Consider the following 21,667-nt stretch of genomic DNA (forward strand, 5'->3'; position numbering starts at 1 on the left):
TGTCTCTGATTATCCCTTTAGGCATTTGACTGTCAACATAGCAAAGAGGAAAACATTAAAAAAAAAAAAGAAAAAAAAGGGAAACACTGCTTTCGTGTGAACTCTGCACGAAATACGAAATACATTATGGAGTTAATAGCCCGATATTTAGCTGATTTAAACCAGCATTGTTACGTTAAAATCAAAGAAGCTCTGCCAATTTACTGTAGCTAAGGATGTGGTGATTAGCTATTTCCATTGCCTGGAAAAGCATGGAAAAAAAGAATTTTTTAGAAATTCTTGAACAAAACCAAGCAATATTTTACTATATCTTATGTATGTGATTCTTAGAAACGGGAAGAAAAGAGCCCTTAACAAAGTAAAACCAGCGAATTTATTTGTGAATGTTATCTGACCGTGCTAAATAGTTTTCATCAGTAAACAAAGTTCAGTTCAATACCAGATTATCTATTTTATGTGAAGCTGAATTCAAATTGCTGCTTTTCTCATTAAAAAAGGGATGTTCCCCTTAGATTAAAAGGAAGGTGGACTATATCAAAACCTCTTCCAATCCAGTTTCAATTCTTCCCCTACAGTGTCCCTATTCTCATTTCAGACTCATTTCTATATTTATTTAAGAAGTCACTCTTCCAGGATCTCATGATGTCTTTAGCACATGGACGGAGTATGGAGTTCAGTGCCAGGAATGCGGTGGAAGAGACAAAAAAAAAAAAAAAAAAAAAAGAAAAAAGAATAAAAAAAAGAGAAGATCTGAAAAATAGAACACAAAAAACACAGAGAAAACAAGCAAACAAATGAACCAAAACACACTGGGCTTCAAAAATGAGCAACCACAGTGGGGTTCCGCTGCAATTTGATTATGTAATAACCTCTTTTCTTCCCCCAGAAGGTAGCGCAGTGTCGTCAAGTTCAAATGTAATACAGAGGATGTTGTTTGTTAGAATGGAAACAAAGTGACAAGCTAGTTATAATGCCAGGCCTGTTTCCGATACTCGGGGAGAAATACGGACGTTATGTGTTGAGTGTCAATTTGAGTTAGTTTTATTTAGGTCCAGGAACAGAAGGGCTTTGCCTCGCTCCCAGGGCGCACACAACAAAGGTTAGACCCTTCCCATACGCTGAGTTTACTTTAGCTGTAAATTATACGCTGCAAGAGCGGAGCGTGGCATTTCTTCTGTGAGTGAGGTACTGCCAAATTGGTTTGTAGAGAAGAAATGGCTCTTCTTTAATCTTCTCCTCAGTATTTGTCACGGATCAAATTCTTCCACCTTCTCGCAGCGCGCTATGCCCTACCCTTAAGAGCAACCCTACTGCTGGACATGGTATTACTAAATTTGAGGAAGGTTTCTCAACTCTCTCCGTGTTCTAATCTTGGGGGTGGGACCGAGTCAAAAGTTTTGTACGGATTTTAACCTGTGTTTTCTCCATAGTGAAAGGTGCTTTGGATGGCAACTGGAGTCAGAGACAGGGATCAGTACCTACCCACAGAACTAGATTGAGAAGTCTGGCAAGTTTCTGGCACTTAACATACAGTGTACGGGTTTGTATGGATCGATGTTTAATTAACAGTACCACGGGTCTTTCTGAATAAAATTACAAAAGACTATTCAGCCATAGTTTGTTTCTCAACTGGTCTTGGAATAGGCTTGTTTCATATCTGAAGAACTGTGCCAATTTCAGCTTACTTCTGCTAACACACTGGGATTGTCATGACCGTGCGGTGTAATACACAGGTATATTGGTAACTGGGAATACAAGGGAACAGAAGTGAGTTTTGCAACAGTTACTCTACCCATGGTTTAAAATAGAGATGAACAAAGTGTTAATGACTGATGATTCTGTTCAAAATCAATCAGATCAACCACCAATTTGTACATAATCGATTTTCTACTAAAATAATTGCACAAGACAGCTTTCTGCAAGTGGAGAGTCTAGTATACAGATTTTTAAGGTTCTGCTTCTTTTCACTCACATTATGTCCTTCTGGGGACAAACGTTTAGGCAATTACTGTAATTATGATAAGAACTCCATTTCCCATATGAAGTACAGAAAATGAGTAGCCACACAGGACTGTATAATTATATTTACCCCCACCCCCCTCCAAGAAAATCTTTCACTCAGACAGTATGAGATTGTTTATTTGATACATCAGTGTTAAAATCATACAAACACACATGGAAGAAAATTAGGAATTAAATTATGTCTTCTCTTTGAGTCCCGTTAGGGGAGCTGAAGGGAGCAAAGAGAGGACAAAGTAATGTGAACTCAGTGTGAAGGAATGTAGCTAATGTTCCTTATCTGACCTCATGCTGAGCCACAGCACCAGTGCGGAGCAGTTCTTCTATGGCATCATCCTCGTAACCCAGCATGCCCTTCAGTATCTCCACTGTATGCTGTCCAACAAGCGGAGGTGGTTTGGGATGTGACACAGCAAATTCACTGTATCTGACACCTGGTCCTGTAAAAATAGGAGACAGGAGGGAAATTATTTTCAAAAGCCACTGACCATATTTATACTTAAGTCTCTACGTTAGTTTAAAGGAAAGTAACTCATTTTCACGGCAGTCATCACAGAGATATTCTATTTTGAAATTATAGACTAAAAATATTCCAGTTCAGAATAATGTACCAATAAGCAGAATTGCTGAATATTCATCCAACATTAAGAAAGTCTTCCCCTTGTTCCCAGCGGTATGTACATTGGGGTGCTCTGAGTCGTACTACATCATAGTTCTACTGCTCTCTGCTACCTGAACAACAATGCCCAAACAATGCCCAGCCCACACTGTGGGATGTGGTGCCGAAATCCCCACACTCGGTCTATAACAGGAGGCAGCACAACCATAAGAACACAGTGAAATGTCATGTTAACACACTGTTACTGGTGTCGGAGCAGTGCACTGGATGATGGGAAGCACCATCTCCAGTTAGACACAGCTCAAGTACCTCCATTACCTTGTGGTGATGTAGAACTGACATCATGCACAGCAAAGATATGTCCGGCTTGTTTTATGTTTTCTATCAAAAATATAGATAGCAGCAGCTGTAACAAACTCAACAACGGTTCATTTACTCTGGCAAGAATAATTTCAAAGGTGGAAATCACTTAGGGAAGCTGGCAACAATATGAAGACTTCTGTGTCTATTGCAGATCTGACTAGATCTCACTTTTCAGCAATCCTCTGTAGTGAACTGAACAGATTTCATACAGTTACTTGCAGACTAGTAGCTATACTGTTACTGTCAGTCTCAGAAGACAGAATGAGCCACAAATTTACTCTGGGATCAAAACTGAGGCACACAGCGTACGCATAGAAAGACTGACTGTTTCATAGAGAAATAGAGGACAATAATTTCCCAAATTGTCAGTCAAAAACTTTAATACAAAATTCAAGAACCTTTGATGCTTTGGACAACTGGCAAAATGGTTCCTCTATTCATATTTATGGTCCTTATTATATCATCAAAAAGTATTTACAGAAAAGGCTGTCTGTAGTTATGTCTCTGCCTATGACACTACAGTTTTACTTAGAAATGCAAAGAAATACATAGGTCATCTTAATAGGCACAACTGTGTTATTTCTGTGACTTATTTCTGAAGGAACAGGGTGTCAACCAGCAAGGGAAATGAACCACAGCAAGAAGTCATCCTACAAGGGCATGAATAGGGAAGTTCACTATTTGAGTTACTACTTATTTGAGGAGAGATGCTGACAAAGGTCTTGCAGCATGCCAAAATAGGCCATTTTTTCAAAAGTCTTCATCCACTGTGATCAAATCGTTAATACAGTAAAGTTATCCACCTCCAAGTGCGACAAAATAAGATAAAAAATGCTTAGAAAAACAGGTTTTTTTCAAGCTGATTTGATACTTTCCTGATGAGTACGCTCCTGGAAGAGGTCAGGTATGGTTCCTGCATTTAAAAAGGGAATGAGGCTGAACTGGGAAATTATGGACAAAATTATTTAACTTCAAGTTCCTTCCATTAAATACTGGGGCAAATAATCACACTGAAAGTTTACTAAGGAGATGAGTAACAACAGCCAGCACATCTCTATTAAGAACAAATAGTATATGCTTGATCTCTTGTCTTTCTACCAGGAGAAGGGCTAGAGGTGAGATACATCTCATCTAACTTTAGATGCTAATAGTCTAAATTTAGATGTTCAGTTGCTTAGAGTCCCTTTGGAGTCACTGCAGATTAAACGACACACTTACAGTGTAGTTCTTCTAAGACACCGGCAAATGACCAAACCTGGCCAGAGGAACTGTGATCTCCTATGTTTCTCCATAAAGGAGAGGGTAGACAATTACCTCAGATGCAGACCTCTACCACCCAGACGTCTAAAGTCAGGTGAGATGACACTCCGACCGCTAGGATGTCACATTAAGACTTGACTTTCAGAAATCAAATTCTCTGCTATTTTCCATAAACTCACTAAAGAAACATGGTCTAGGTAAATCTGAAGTCAGGTCCAATACTGAGAGGGAAATCATATTAAGAAAATTGCCACCTGGGATGATCAAATACAGAAGAATGTTTCGAGTGAGCTCCAGAGCAATCTGTTCAGGATAAAGCCCGAATCAGTATATTTTTAGTGGGCTGGCTGATGAAACTCAGATCATACCTGTTCAGGTTTTTGAGGACTTCAAGCTAAAACTGACCGTGAAGCAGATTTCACAATGACCTGGCTATGCTGGAGAAATGGTCTGGTAAACCAGGGTGAAATTCAATAATGTCAAGGGGAAGGAACTACATTTTAATTAGATAAATACAGGGCAGGGAACAAATAGCAAGGTAGGAATAGCTAGGGGTTATTCTAGATCACAAAGTGAAGATGAGTCAACAACATCTTGCTGTTGCGAAAAAGGCAAGCGTCATACAGAGATGTACAAACAAGAGAGAAGCCTGCAGGACACATGAAATAATCTTTTTGCTCTAGTTAGAGCTGACAGGTCACAGCTGGAGCAGTGTCTGGTGTGAGGCCCCCACTGCACAGCCATCTGGAACACCTGAAAAGGTTCTACAGGACAGCAACCGAAATGATCAGAGGAAGCATGACAAACTGAACAAAGTGGGATCATGGACCTAAAGAGAAGGGCCAGGGAAAAACGCCTTCAAAACTGTCTTCAAAAACATGTAAAAAACAACCACCAACAACAAAATAATCTCCAACACCCCCAAAAATCCATGTAACCTTCTGCAAGGAGGGAGTAAATGCTTTTTCATGTTCATGATGAATGAGAAATAATTTAATTAAATTGCTACAAAGGAAACTGAATTCAGGTACTAGAAAATAAAACTTTTATAACGTTAGGGGTAGCAAACTACTGAAACAGGCCATACGAGGAGGCTGCAGAGCTCTTATCAATCAGGTCTTTAGGAATAAGAATTATTCTAGCATAGCTGATCCCTGATCCTAATGTTGATCCCTGGGGCTTGCTGATAGATTAGATGATCTCTCACAGTCTCTTTCACCCACTAATCATGAAAGCTAAGAAACAGCTCACATCAGAGACAACTTTTCTATTAACTTATTCTTCTAATTCTACTCGTTTTGAACACAGAATCACAGATGTTAGGGGCTGGAAGGGACCTCTGGAGATCATCCAGTCTAACCCCCCTGCCTGAGCAGGGTCACCTACAGCAGGTTGCACAGGACGGTGTCCAGTCAGGTTTTGAATGTCTCCAGAGTCAGACTTCACAGCCTCTCTGGGCAGCCTGTGCCAGTGCTCTGCCACCCTCAAAGTAAAGAAGTTCCTCCTTTTGTTAAGATGGAACTTCCTATGTTCCACTTTGTGCCGGTTACCTCTTGTCCCGTCACTGGGGACCACTGAAAAAAGACTGTTCCCATCCCCCTGGCACCCTCCCTTTTTAGTATTTATAAGCATTGATAAGATCCCCTCTAAGTCTTCTTTTCTCTAGACTACAAAGACCCAAGTCCCTCAGCCTTTCCTCATAAGAAAGACGTTCCAGTCCCCTAATCATTTTCATAGCCCTCGCTTCAATTTTCAGAAGAAGTCTCAAGTGAGAGATTAGTACACTTTAAAGGGACAGGTGACATCACTAGCCAATATTTGTATTAATTCCTCTTCCTAGGACTGACTGAGGGCTAAACTGGCACTAGTGCAAGCCACAGGAATGATCTGTCTGTGCCAACTGAAATGCTTCTGAATATAATTTCAGATCAAAAATGCCCCTTAGAGATTTATTAGTCTAGGAATTCAACGCAGCCACAAAACTATTGGGCAATTTCTATTTAAAATATAATAATATATAGGTACAAAGCAATCTTATTTCAGGTGTGTGTATCTGAGAACTCTTTACACCCAGAAATCAGCAAACCCTCAAGGGAACTGGTTTAGTAGCTATACACTTTTCACTTGCTTGTTCACATTTTTGCTAGGCTAAAAATTGCATATGTCAAACCCTGGGATCTTTTGCAGTGATATCAAAAGACACAGAGTTAAAACCTCTAAAGAGAGAAAAACAACATTGACATTAAGTGCACAACAGGCATAGAATGCTTCGCACTTCCCAAATAAATTAATCTTACAAACTAGAGCATGCTAGAAAATTGCACAGCAATTATAAAACCAGTGTCTTCCTTGAGCTTTTATTGTTTGATGCATAATTCATCATGCTACTTTCCACTTTGATAGAGTTATAAAGTTATCTACATTCATTCAAAGGAGCTACTTGCTAATGATCCATCATTAACGATTCTCTGTTCTTTCCTTGTGTAACTTCTACTTGGCTTCTGTGTCAATTAGGAGGGTGCAAAGCTTGCCAGTCAGGCTTCAGCAATCCCACGCTCTTACCGAACAGAACAACGCTCCCAGAGAGCAACCAGCAGAATGCTATGCAAATGCTAATTAAACACAACTGCCTTATGAGGAAACCATCCCTTGAGGCAGAGAGAGGTGAACTGCTTTAATTAAGGTCAGAAGCATTTGCATGTGGGTGAGTTACAGGGAGCCTTGCAGATGAGAACGGGCCTTTGCTGGGGTAGAAGCAGGGCTGCTGGTTGGAGGAGGTACGGCAGCGGTCACCTGTGCACCCTGGCTCCAAGCAGGACACTGTACTCTGCGCAGCCGTGAAGTTAAAGGGACACATATGGTCACCCGAAAAAAGCAATGAAGGAATGAGTGGTAGCTGTTAATTACCTTCGTCCTGTTAAATTAAAAGGAGCCTGTTTCTCTTCTTGCTTTGATTATCGTTGCCAGTAAACCAAAGAGCTCTTTCACCACATTTCAATTTTAGGGTTATCTTGGTTTATTATTATTATTATCATTTTTACTTTGGCACATTGCTAAAAAACATGCAGTGCACACCATGTAATGCACAAGAGTTGATAGTGTAACAATAAATCAAAATTTGTACCAGGTGCAACCACAATGACAACTGTACCAAGATATCTTGAAGACTTCCCCGGTACTTGAACTCAACATCATCATAATAAATTCTGTTTCTTTGGTGCCTATCTACTACAGTACTGCTAGGCATCAAACTGAGCTATTAGGCTAAGACATACCAAACACATTAAAGCAAAAGGCAAAAATGAGATAAAACCACTGAAAGAGGTCCACAGGAGGTGCCCTGCAAGAACGACATGCCTTTGAACATTCACCCTAAACAGGTGAAACACGCGGCTGTCTTTGCAATGTGTCACTGGGCATTGCTGAGATTTGGGGCTGCAGAAGCACAGTCAGTTTTACTCCACAAGTAGCAGAAACTAAAGTTGAATTTGAATGATAATAAGGGTGCAAAGCACAGTATATAAAAGTGGATAAAGGCAATAATCTTTGCTTTGTCCTAACAAATAGCAGTCCTGCAGCATTGCGCAGCAGTCACCAGATAACACTTTTTCTACGGCACAGGTTAGAGCATATTGAAGCAATCTAACTCTCAGACTATGTAGAGGGAATCAGGCCTGGGGACAGCCAAGCTCAAGGAAAAGTCATGATTATTTGTTACTATTCAAGTGGGACAAGGAAAAGAAAGGGGAAATTTGAACTAATGCGTGTGTATACATTCTGCTTGCAACATATCATCTACGTTTGCAAAAAATAGCAATGAGAAACCCAATACCACTCATTAGTTAGTTCTACCCCAGCTCACAGTGTAGTTTATATACATGTAGGAATCATAGGGAAAAAAAAAAAAACACTTGTGCCTCTTCCAATAATATGGTGTTGCTACATAACAGTTTTGCAATTCCAATGAAATATCATCAACAGTCAACAGTGATGGCCCAGAGCCAACACATTTGCACCCAGATCCCATATACACTACAGGTCAAATGTTTGGAGCATGCAATCAGCTGGTTATGAAACTGGCCTAAAGGAGGATCAGCAGAAAACAAGCAGTGAATTTAAGGCAATGAAAAGGAAAACAACACCGAGTAAGTCAGCAAGAGCGGCTCCATAGCAGCCATGAAGGACATTTGGGCATTAGAAGTGATGCGTGCAGGGATATGTTACCAGCAGTAGACCACGGAGACTTCATTTTGAGTGTCTGGTCTCTTCCCTTTGGTCCCAGCCATGACTTCTGTCAATCCGTTATTCACAGCTGAGAAGATGGGGTGCCCAAGCACACAGTACAGCCCAGCTTGGCTACACTGCTTTTACACCAGGCTTCCCCTTGGTGAAACACAAAGTCAAAAAGTACACACAGACAGAAAAGCTCATTAAAAAGTCCTGCTAGTACGAGTAGTGCACGCAGGCTTTGGGGAAATCTGCAAAATGAATGATCCGCTCCATCTTAACAGGGCAACTACCACATTTTTCTATTTCTTACCACAGATCTGCGAGTTTGGGAGCTTGGGGGACTTCTCAGGAATCTATTTAATCACTGGGAAAAATCCTTTCCTTTTGCATTACATTAGCACTGGCGATATACCTTTTAAGAAAATCTTGTAATAGATTTTTTGAAAAGCAATTAAGGAGATAATACTCAACGACTTGCTCCTCCTTCCCTCACTGCAGCTTCCACTTCCTCCCCCACTTAGAGCACAGCCACACAAAGTGTTCACTTGGCATCCAGCACAGCTGAGAGGGCGGAAAACTTTGGCAGGATGAGTAGGAATGAGTAACTGAGAGTGGAGAGGACGGACAAACTTTTTCAAATGGTAATAAAAAAAAGGTAAACCTGTTCCAGGTGCCATACAAACACAGATATAAATAAATCAGTAAATAGTAGTAATAAACAGTAAAATCAGTAGGGCGGTAAATAGCATCAATACTAGAAATATCTAAAAGCCATCTGTTTACCTTTTTTCATTTGGCCAATGCTGACTGCCATGTGAGAGCCGTGAGGACCGTACAACGTCACAAGAGTCAAGAATGTAAAAACTGAAGTGTTGTGAGGGGAATGAGTTGACAGGCAGAGCATAAACGTAATTTACGTGTGATAGCCATAGATGGGTGTCTAAAAATCAGGCCACTTTTAAACCCACACTTAGGCATTCAAAGCATCCATTCCATAATTCTTGAAACCCTTTGCCAAGCGCATTTATAAAAGTACTTTCTTACCTGAAGGTGCATATATAGAAATGCATTAAAAAACATTTTATGTATTTCCTATCAGCCAACATCCTGGATATAATCAGTGTAAATACCACTCAACATTTATATAACGCTTTACATTTTCCAAGTGTCACCATACTAACTGTACCTAATTAATCTTGCTTGACTGCTGGAGTAAAGGAAATAATTTATCAGTCACACTGGTTGCATATTTGAGAGTAATCCTGCATAATTACACCATTCAAATAACGCAATTCTGTGAGAGGACTCTTGGCACCAAAAAGCTTTAAGAGTCACAGTAAGGTGGTGTCTACTGCTTCCCACGTGTATCGGCTCACAAGGCTGAAAATTTGGCCTAACTTTTTGTCCAGACTCACATGGTCCCTATCCTTCTCAAAACCCCCAAAGACTTTAAGAGAAGATTCAAAGAAAGACAGGAAGGAAGATGACTAGTAAGAATACCCAGAGGTAGCAATTTTAAAGAACCGTAAATCCCCTAGGTAATAATCTGTAGCTCCATTTCCTAAGGAAACAAATTTACGTGTCTGTGCTGTCTTTCTAATCATCTGTTTGTCTGCCTTGTCCCCGCCACACACAGTAACTTCTGAACCTGTCAATCTTGAGAAAAGTTTAGAAATCCCAAGGAAAATTAAGTTCTTACCAGCGTTGTGAAAATTGGCAACTGGTGAAGGACAGACACCCAAATTACTGCCTTGATGACATTAAAAAAAAAAAAAAAGCAAAGAACTCAGCTGCTATATATTCTGTTTGGCTGCAAATGGCTCACCAGCACATACTGTCCTTCACTGGGAAGACAAGGCATAAGGGACACGAGGAAAGCTGAGGAGATCGCAAGGGCTGCATGTAGGGTTTATAAAGGATGTAAGTCTGAAGTAAAATAATAATAATTAGTTCCAGTGTTCATGGAACAACTTCTTCTAGGCATCTTTTCTACAATACTGTGGAAGGTGTATTCAGCCTGTGCAAGCCCAAGGCAAGGAAGTTAGAGACTTCTAATTTAACATAAATTGAGATTGCAGGAAGGAGCTGAAGAACAAGACGGCAAAGAAGAGTAATTGGGAGAAGCCCTACAAAACTCTAAAAGGAAAAACCTGGAGAAGCAAGCTTAAACTACTAAAAATCCAAGCTAAAAATGTAATTTGTCTCAAGTCATAATCTAATCAATACAAAATTCGATACATAATCCCACCACAGGATGCGGGTTAACCACAGGATGTGTACCTAATGCAGAAATTACGGGGTGAGGCTGAAAGGCTTGTGCTATGCAGGAGGTCAGACTATATGATCGTAATGGTTGTTTCTGGGCATAAAACATATGAATTTCTAAAGACTGGCAAAACTGTTTCCACACAACAGGGCTGGAGTTTAGATGACCTAACCGAACCGCCTCTCCTACTTAGGAGTTTAAGCCACGTATTGTTTCACATAGACATCTTTACTGTAAACCCAAAGGCCTTAATTACTGTATCTTAAGGAGAGTAATTAGTGAGAAGTGTGCTCCTAGTACGGAACAAGAAAAATCAAAACACTACCTGAAATGAGCCTCATGTCAGGACAGAGAATGGCCCAGTTGCGACACGCTCACATGATCCTGGAAGCTGAATCATGCCCCCAGCTGCGCAGGAAGGCAAGAAGTTCCTCGGGGCCCTCCTACTGAGCCTGGTGAAAACTATTTCCAAGTTCCATGCCTTGTGGTTAGTGTGACCCTGCACGTTGGAATAAGACACGCCAGCCAACCCAGAAAGTGTCTGTATCTCCTCAGTACACCAATTTGTCCTTTCCTGTGTCCTGCCTCCAGCTATAGGTTAGATTCTTTGGCTCTTCAGAGACGCCAAAAGTAATCCTCTTGGCCAGCTGTGCATCATCAGAGTGGGAGCAGATGAGCTCTTCCTTGCAGATGAGCTCTTCTTCACTCTTTAGGCAACCAGCTGAAGCCAGGATACCTGAAGTTGATTCTCGTCTCTTAATTCAGGGATGCGAGACAATGCACACTGAAGAAGAGACAGAGCCTGATCCTAAGGCTGGGTATCATTTTCTCTCTACTCGCTTACCTGCTAAAGCAGCACGTTCTCCGGCTAGGACGCTTTAAGCTTTTCCCGAACAACTGGCAAAAAGAACTAAAAATTGAAAGCCTTGGGGCCTTCTTTAACACAAATTTGAAAGAATATTCAAACCATTCTCCTAAGGAACTTTTGAAAATGTGTTTATCGCTCCCAAATACCCTGACAAGGTTCACAAGTCTGATCTTCTGGCTGCTAGGAAGTGTTTTTCTGTGGCTTGTCCTTGAAGTCTTTGTCTAATTATTTCTGTACCCTACTCTAAGTTCAGACATCAGAACAGGGCACAGATTATCGCTGACAACAAACCACATTTTTCTAAACCCCATTTTTATACCTCTAAAGAGCAGACCAGCTCTTTTCAGTACACCTTGCAATGGGAATTTATGCTAAGATGATTATTTGTGATGACTCCAATCATGCTTCCCTAAGTCTCTTTTTAAAACCAGAGGTGTCTGTTCTATAGGTCTAGCTGGCATTCCTGTCTGATGGTATTAAAGCCTGCTGTGACAGCTCCTTTGGCGGCAATAGTTGGTAGCCAGAATAGAAAGTGAGCCGGATGGTTCATGACAGCAGCAGTCTATCACATTGCTGTGCTTTGGTTCCCTAACCTCACCACAACCCATCTGTATATTAGTACAGATGATTTATTCATTTATTTAGGATGATTAATGTCTTACGACATCCATCTTAGCCTGTTAAGAAAAAGAAACTGAGAAATGAAAGCCTTCCTCGGGCCACCTGTAGCAGAACTATTTTCAATCACTTCTTAAGACTTTTACATTGACTAATTTTTCCTCAACAATCCCTTGTTTTGGCCAAAGGATTTAGTCCCCAAAGGGGTGCATTGTTATAAAAAGGCAAAGATCAGACATTTAGTTAGATGTCAAATCATGTGTCTGTCATGTGCTGGATGCATATTGCCATGCACATTTATTTTACACATCTTTAGACCGTTCCTCTGTGGCCGCAGTACACAGGCATATAAACCTTCACATTTGGAAAATTCAACAGTCGGTCGATACTTGCTTGCCTGGTTAGTGACCCACACCAAATAAGTATCTGCTGAGTGAGTATTAAAATAATGGAAAAAGCCATCAGCCGCAGCACGGCCAAGGAAATTCTGGTGGTTGAAATTCTTCAGCACAGACGACAGCCAGGTAACTCTATGTTTGAGCACCATGGAAATACTTGGAACTCGATTCTCAAGCAAGGCATCTGTGATTAAGTAGGGCTGAGCGCTATGCACAGCCTGATCATTCTTCCAAAAGCTCTCCCACTCCACCCTCCATTTACTTCTGCTGTCCCTTGTGCAGCAGTACGAGTCCAGTTCCAGCGCACAGGGACTTTCCCTGGCAAAGGAAGATGGGAAGGGATTTGATACTTTGTTTTGGATTACTTGAAGAACTGCAAATTACATTTTTAGCTCTTTTTGGGTAAGGTGCCCAGACTCCTTGAGGCATAGGCTACTAAAAATGCTGGCTGAGTTTCGCAAAGCACTGTGCAATCTGGGACGACTCTGTTTTTGAGTGTCATACTTGAGACATCTTTAAAGGGGCCCAGTGTCCAGAAAAAGCTGAGGACATCTGAAAATCTTTCTCTTTCAGGATGTCTCAATTTGACTGTGCAGAGACATCTGGTATTCAAAGTAGACAAGAAGAGCAGATATCCCTTCATTGAGCCGGGGAAAGTAAAACTCTAGACATACAACTCCTTTTTGCAACTTCTCTTTTCCTACGTCCTATTTAAATGCAATCATCAGGTAATCTCAAATTCTTTAAAGGGAAACAGAGCGCTTAAATCAGAGTCTGGGAGTGGGACTAGAGAGAGGGCACACTGCAGATTAGGCTGGTTTTTTCCACCGATTTGTAAGTGACAATTTGATCAATTCCGTCTCAGTGTGAAGGACTGGGAACAGCTTTTTTGGCTTTCCATTGTCTGCTGCCAGTCCCTGACATGTGATACTCAGCTCATCGACTTGCAAATATCAAAGCCGTATGGGGCAGGAGGAGCAGCCGTTTCCAAGCAAGCAGCCTTCAGTTTGGTTTTTGGTTGTGCGGGCATGCCCATTTGAGCGCGTGCGTGTCAGTTAAGTATAGGCTGGTTCTGTATCTCAGTTCTTGCGGTTTCTAACATTTGCCAGCCTCTACTCCATCAGAAGGGATTTCAGTATTGCGCTCTACCCTACAATGGGCAAAAGAGTCAGAAATCATCTCTCCTCGCCCACAAAGACCAGAGTAGGATTAAGAAACAGAAATTTAAGAGTCAGGCACACCCATGAAGAGGAATGAGGCACAAGGTTAGGAAGCCATCCAAAGCTGGGTTGCCTATCCCCTTACTAAACTAAACTAAAAAGTCTCTTTTTGCTCAAGAAGACAGCTAAAAAGCTGGGGAACAGAAATTAAAATCAGATTGAAAACAGCCATGCCTAAGCAATATCCCATCTTAAATGCGTGCAGCTCAGTTTCATTAAAATATTTCCCCATTCTCTCTTTTTCCACCTCCTAATACTTTGGCTGTTTCCTTTAGCTCCCCTTTAAACTGCGGAGCAAAATGTTTTTACCGACATGGTTTGCAATTTTGAAGCCCCAATCTTAAGCAGCAGGTGCTTAGTTTTAAGGGAATTTTTCCATCCCTGAATGTCTGGGAGCATCAGTAGCACCTCCCTCCTACACAGCCCCTCACCTTTGATCCTTTGCCATTTGTACTTGTGGGTTTTCATTTACTGTATTTCTTCTGCTTTCCGCAATCTGCTTTTTCACTGCAAACCCTTCGACCTCTCCTCTCTTTTCTTTTACCTCATACGATTGGCAAGTGTTGTCTCCTAAAAATCCTTATAAAATATGAAGGGCCTTGCTGCCTCTGGCCTCGCTGTCTCTGGTCTCATTTTCAGCAGCGCTGTGTCTACTTTACACTGTACTGGCAATTTGAAAGAGCCTTAGAATGGTTGTAAGTATTTGCATCACAAGAACAATTATATTTTAATTGCCAGAGGTCCTAGGGCTTCTCCGCACAAAAAAGCTGGAACCAAAATAACAGTTGGTTTTACTTCATACAATTAGTTATTCTGGAGCAAGTCTGTGTGTGGGCACTTTTGTTCCATACTAACAGTTTTTGTTTCCATTTAATTTTAGGTTTTTAGTTAATCTGATTTTAGTTAATTTTCTCTTATAATTTCCTATTTTGAGTTAATGTAAATGATTTTGTACAGGCATAATCTCAAGCAAAATCCAAGGGAAAAGCATCCACACTCAGTTTGCAATGACATATCTAAAAGCATGGATTAAAAGTAGCTGTGTCGACTCCAGTTTGTGGAAAAAATGGGATTCTCATCCTAACATTAGAACTAGAGACTCTGTAGTAAGTGAATGCCTGCTTTGCCTTGGTGCTGCTGCATTGCTCCCGAACACAGTAGATTTTAACAAAGTCGAACCATCAGTTGTTACTTTTATCCAGGAACGCACTTCCCTAATTTGTGTTTTAGTTAGTCTTTCAAGTGTATTTTTATTTGGCTATTAAAGAATAGTTTCTTTTTATCTTCATTTTTCTATTGCTTATCAGATACACATGCACATCAGCACATAGCTCTTGCTCAGAAAGCAATGACATGCTGCAGAAATGACCATAACCTTATTCCCTAATAACTTGACACAAATTTGACTGAAAACTCTGCCTTTTAAAATATGTATCCGCGTTGTGCAGCAGTAAATCACAAGGGCTCGCATAGCTTTCTCGTAACTAAATTTTAATTGAGTTTTCCATTCTTAACGAGGCAACCCAATTCCAGAAAGTCATACCAGTCACTTCCTTAATCCACAAAGCTCAGAGGCGATCTTCTGCACTGACAGCATGCAAAAATGTTTAATGCTAACACAAATACCTTTCATAGATTGTTCTGATTCTCAGGCTGATTTCTAAGCCAGCTGTTCTCTGCCTGATTCAATGTGCAGATTTCATTTCAAAAACACAGAATATTCCCTGGTTACCTGCCATATAACTAGATCTTACAGGTGTAGGGCATGTTTGTAACGCTTGTTCATCCACTTGCAGGAAAAAAAAATCATAAAATAAAATACTTTGTGTAGCTTTCCTGGATTCGAATGTTTTCTCCCCAACTTTCAGATACCGTATCAACCGAAGAATGCCAGGAATTACTTCATGCTTCATGTATGTACCTGTTACAGATTATATTCATTAATTTCAAAGCCAGCTGCTATTTTCGCTTAAAGTAATCCTTGATGGTACACTATATATATATATATATATATATATATATATATATATATATAAAAAAGAACTGCTTGGTATGACATACAAACATTTAAAACTACCTTGATTGTAGATCTATTACTGCTTTGTTCTTTTTCTCTTAAGCAGGGTAACTAGCTCACTGCTCCTCCTGGGGCTTACTGTCTGTATAGCCATTTTGACACACAAATAACACCAAACACAAAAGAAAACCAGGAAAATATAAGAAACTCATCAGAAGAAAGTAATAATCATCTAATAGTAAGGTCAACCATAGTACAGACTGCAGAATTGGGAATGCAAACAGTTGGACTTGGCTCCTTGCTTTATCACCAATCAACTCTGTGATCACAGACAAATCACATTCCCTTGCCATATCCTTCTATTTCCTGTACAGTTTTGTTAGCCTTGCCTATTTAGATTATAAAATGTTAGGGACTGGAGTCGTCTCTTACTATTTGTTTATACAGCGTCTGACACAACGGGCCCCACTTTGTATTGGAATGAAATACAAATAATATTTTTCTGATATCCTGTCTCCCAGAGCTGCTTCAGAGGAGTATGAACCACTGTCCCAAGTTATATCTGATAAATTGTGCATTGCTCTGTTGTGGGAGAGTTTTCTTTCTAATCCGAAATCCATCTGTCTTGCTGTGCTGCAAGTGATAGTTTCTGGGCAGAGAGCATACTAATTGCAGGATTAAACTCTTAGCTAACTCTTGGGTGGAAACTGTTTCCCATAATGTGGTAGAAAACACATGTTGGTTGCTGTCTGCAGATCCTTGAACATCACAGCCCTGATCTTGACCGGGATATTTAGGTTCCCTATTGAAGTATGGCTGTGCGATATAATTCAATTAAAATTAAATAATAACTAGCTATCAAAAAGTATTATTGAGATTTTAGTGGCTCCAGTACTGCTTAGCCTGGTTTAGTGGCTCTTTGAAGGCAGAGACAATTGTGCTGAACGTAATGAATTCTGCACCTTCTCCGAATAAGTAGCACACAAACTTACAGCTGAGAAATGAACTATAATTTTGGTTAAGTGTCTTAATTTTACAAACACACAGAGTTTTGAAACTTTTAAAATCTAAAGTACATCTTTGAATATAACATTTTGTTATAGTATCTCTCACTTTTGTGGATGTGCACATTATTTTTATTCACCGAGGTGAATGACTGACATTATTGATGTGACGCAGACCCCATTGGCAAGCTCCAAGAAACAGCTGGCCCCCAACGTCTTTTCTTCCCATGGGTACATAGAGGGGGCAGATACCAGACTGCCAGACACAAATGCGGAGGAAATCTTTCAGAAATTATTCTGCTTACACCTCATCTTCTTAGGGCTCTTAAAGGCCATCTTGCTAACAAAATACTAAAATTCCCACATTGTTAAATGTACTGAAAATGCTGGAGACAACCACAGTTTTCAAGAAGAGATAGACTGTTAGACAAAGTTACTTGTTTTAATCTAATTTTTATGATTGTGGTTGCAGTGCAACCATGAGACATCACAGACAGTACCACCCAATCAAGAGCTCTCCACTATATTTGCAATACTCAAACAAAATCCTGATGTCAAAAAGCATCAGTAAACCTAAGAGCAAAGTTATCTGGGTGAAGGGGGTGAATGGAGCAGGGCGAGATATGCAGTGGGCTGGGACAATAGATGTTTTTGATGCTCAGGAGTTCAGAAAAGCAGATTTGTGTTTGGGAAAACAAAATTCTTCTAAAGCATGTGATTAAGGATGGCAATCCTTAGCTTCTGCTCCCACCACCTACTAACTTCTCTCTGCCCTTATCCTAAGGTGGCCCAACCAATCTCCTGTTACCACAGCAAGGTCTGCCTTTCCAACTAATCTATTTCCATATTTCTCCGCTTGGCACTACTCTTTGTTCTCCTTTGCCAACTAACCACACCTGGGCAAACCTTCACCCTTTCACAGAGACTATAAAAGCTAACATAAAAGCAGCAAACCACTCATAGTGGTTCAGCACACTACACTGCTCTTTGACAATGGTCAAAAGTAGATGCTCTTGAAGGAGGATGAGAATATCGCAAGAACATCCAATATTTCCCCACGATACTTTCCCAGCCCCTAACAATTCACCATCTAGCTGCAGTGTCCCACCCTCCTCTTACGCATACTCCCCTGTTCTTCCCAGATCCCTCTCCCTAGTCTCCCATTAACCAACGCCTACTCTAACATCCTGAGGATAATCACCACAAGGAACTTAATACACCATGAGATAATAAATCTCATGTAGCTCAATTACTCATCAACCTTCAATGCTCTTTCTTGTTCCCGAAGCCCACAACTCCCCACAGCGCTTTCCATTGAACCCTAAGCCCTATTCCCCCTCGCCCCTTCTCCCACTCCTTCTCCAAAACCTTCTACTGACCTTAAATATTGAGTAGTCTGAATGTTTAATATTCTTCACTATTCACATTTTTCTGGTTCCTTCATTAACCAGTGTACTCCCTCATCTATTTCTCACAAGCTGACCAGTTCCACATTGCACAGTGAAAGCAATACTTGAGACAAAGAGAAAGATTAGCAAGTGCTTCTGACTAAAAATATATTTGCCGAATTCTTCCTCTGGATTTGTTAGACCTCTGCAGCTGGGATTTATCCTTAATGATAAACCAAGTAACCCCACTTTACAGCAGGCACTGCAACCAACATATTTTAAGCAGGTGTGGGAAAATTCAGCAAAGCACTAATGACTGCTAAAAGTGCTAGCAGAACCTCAATTCATGCTGAAAGATGTAAAGCCAATTTAATACATAGAGCAAATTTTTGTAATTTCTGTGTCTGGGTTATCCAGTCTTCTTAGAGGCCAACCACAAACAAAACAAAAACCAGATTCAGATAAAGAAATCGAATGGGGTGAGCTTATTTCATTTTACATTATTTAGAACTTTCAGTGGAGCTACATCATTTGTGTAGATGCAACAGCAATCTTAGGGTACCACTGGCTTCTGTATTGGATACGAGAAATAGCCTTTCTCATCAGAAAAATCCAAATTATGTTTTTTTGGGAGAAAACACTAGACCATGGCATCTTTATTCCTTCTCCTAGGTCAACCAACAGGAGCAGACTTCTTTATGTAAAAAGTCAAGATAGTCAGCTTCTTAAGTATGGCACTATGACAGGTTAATCCAGGTGAGCATACGCTTCCCCCTCCATCTCTATTCCCAACCAGCTTTGACTCATAATGTGATTAGAGAGAAATAAGTCCACAGTTTTCACAAATGACTGAGTAGGAAGTCAGGACACTTTTACTTTCGGATCTGAGCTGCTTGTGGTACCCCTAATTTAAAAAATGTGCACTCTCTGAAGTTCAGTCTTAAATACATCTTCAGCTGGGTAACCAAAATCAAAACCCAAATCACTTACCAACTCTGAAAAGTTCATCTTAATTAGCTTTTTTGTGCTGTAGCTGTCCTCTTTTGTAAAGCCTTCTGAATCCTTTTGAAAACGTTACACAATGTCAGTCCAAATTCTACTAAAATAATTATGTTCTGCTTGGTTTATAGACACAGCATACACGGAGAACACACGTCTGCTTTATATGGTGTGCTTTCCGTGACACGTGGAAACTCCTGTTGAAATCGATGGCAAATGACAGCACGCAAATAATCCTTACATCTGTGTACAGGCAAGCCCACAAGTTTCACAGAAGCTGCTCACATTGGATGTTTTTAGAGTGAGAAAGACAGAAAGGAAAATCATATTATTTCTCATTAGTTTTAATTAAAGCAGTGGATGATTCCCTTATTCCCATTCATACTTAGGTATATTTTACAACTTGAAAAAAGTTTTTAACAGGATTCAGATCCCAGTTTTTTAATTAAGCTTTGAATTTTGCTATCCACCACATTTAATTAAAAGACCATAACTAGTGCTGCTTTCCAATAAAAGATTTAGGACCAGATTCAACAAATATTTAATCCTTTAGGCACAGTGTAAAATCAATGTAAAGGATTGCAAAAAGGATTTGGGAACCAACATATTTTGATGAATCTAGGCTATCTTTAAGATCTGAGCATTTTAGAAACAAGGTCCCTTTCTGAGAGGCCACAAACTGATAACCTAGGGAAGGTAAGGCACTGATCAGTTAAAATTCTTTCTTTTGCTATTTCTGGATAAAAATCACAAGAAAGATACACAAATAATGTGCTATTTTCATTACAAGCTAGCACTAAGTTAACAATATCCTTTCAGGGAGAAAAGGGAGAAACTACAGTTACAGGAAAGCTCTTAAGAAAGGAAGGAAAAAGAAGGGGGAAAGGAGAGGGCAACCATGAATGTGGGAAAATAAAGGAAGAAAATTATATTAAGCTTTAGAACAACAGCTTATGTTCACCCACATCTAAATCTTGATCCAGGTATGTCAAAATCAATAGTAATAATAGTACTACGATCACGTGGAAAAATTTTTTAACTGCACTATAGCACTGTAGCATAGGAATGGGAATACACTGAAATCACCCTCTTTCCAAGATTTGGAAATTTTAAATTAAGTGATAGAAACAGAGGAGGTCTGAGGTTTATTAGAAGGCTGAGCTGCAAGGTGTGATATTTCCCTTAAGTGCTAATCAAATACTGTCTGTGATATAGTGACATGCTCTTTAGAATGTTAAAAAAGAGGCAAAAAAGGGAAGAAAAACCCTGCAGAATTGTAACACACTGGGCATAATAATGAGTACTTGTAAAAACCAGTGTTTCTGATGTGATGAATTCACTATTCGTTCTTAGTCTTGCACTTCCAGTATAACTGTGAGTATTTCACATTTGTTAGTGGTATAAATTTCAAACAGAGTCTGGAAAAGAAATAAATTCCACACCAGAACATCTAGATTTCCATTTCAACTGTTTACGTGTGAATAAGCATCCTATTTATACTCACAGATATACTGATATTATATAGATTCATATGTACTTGCATTCATACAATTAGATGTTTACAAGATATATATACTTACATAGCACACATACAGGCACTTTCATTAATAAGACTGTAAAGTTTTCAGATGCTTACTGTCCACATGGAGGAGATAATTAGCAAAAGCAGGCACGTGGTTTCGGGTTGCTTCCTTCTTACAAAAGCCTGACCCATACGAAATGATATCTTTGACATTCCCAGTACAAATGTGATGGGGAACAAACATTGGAAACACAAAATTCTAGCACTTTCACTACCTTGCTGCACAGCTTTACATAAAGTAGTTACTCTGTGTGGTTGAGATCCACCAAACCATTTCAGCATGTGCTTAAATGACGCAGTCTCCTCAGCTGTAATACTGTGATAATGGTATTTGCCGACTTAACTCTTAGGATATTGTGAAGACCTAAGTAACACTTGCAGGGAGTGCTGAAGTTCTAGAGGAGCAGTTAAAGTCTTTTAATGACTATGACTATTAAACTTTCCTTAGAACAATGACAACAAGTTTTTTCTGTGACGCATGCCAAAATGCCTGGCTGCAACAGACTTGAGAACTTCACACTCAAGTGGGCATGTTCCCTTCATGGTGTTGTGTCCCCCTCAGTCCTAATCTCCTTACTGCCCACAATCAGGAATCTGGCTAGTCGTGGCATTGTCTCCTTCCCACTGATATACCCTCTTTTCTTTCCAGAAGAAACTAGGGCAGGGGAGAGCAAGGGAGAATGAGTCCAGATCACAGAGCGCGGGGATGTTTAGCCAGCTGGATCTGTGAGCTGTGAAGGTCCCTGGGTTGCGGAGAGGAACGGATGGCCCACTGATGAGCAGGTACTCAAGGACTGCAGCACACGAAACTCATTT

At 40.2% G+C, this 21,667-nt stretch overlaps 1 protein-coding gene across 1 annotated transcript in view; it reads right to left on the reverse strand.

Moving 5' to 3' along the window:
- Positions 1-2,159: 2,159 nt before the first annotated feature.
- The window catches only part of SUGCT (succinyl-CoA:glutarate-CoA transferase), a 335,643-nt gene continuing 316,135 nt past the window's right edge, over positions 2,160-21,667 (reverse strand). Inside the window, exon 14 of the mRNA XM_082479451.1 lies at positions 2,160-2,459. Within this exon, the coding sequence (XP_082335577.1) occupies positions 2,296-2,459 (164 nt within the window). The 3' untranslated portion in view covers positions 2,160-2,295. The remainder of the gene's footprint in view (positions 2,460-21,667) is intronic.

Source organism: Vanellus vanellus (genome assembly GCF_965231255.1).
Source record: "Vanellus vanellus genome assembly, chromosome: 2".
Classification (NCBI taxonomy): Eukaryota; Metazoa; Chordata; class Aves; order Charadriiformes; family Charadriidae; genus Vanellus; species Vanellus vanellus.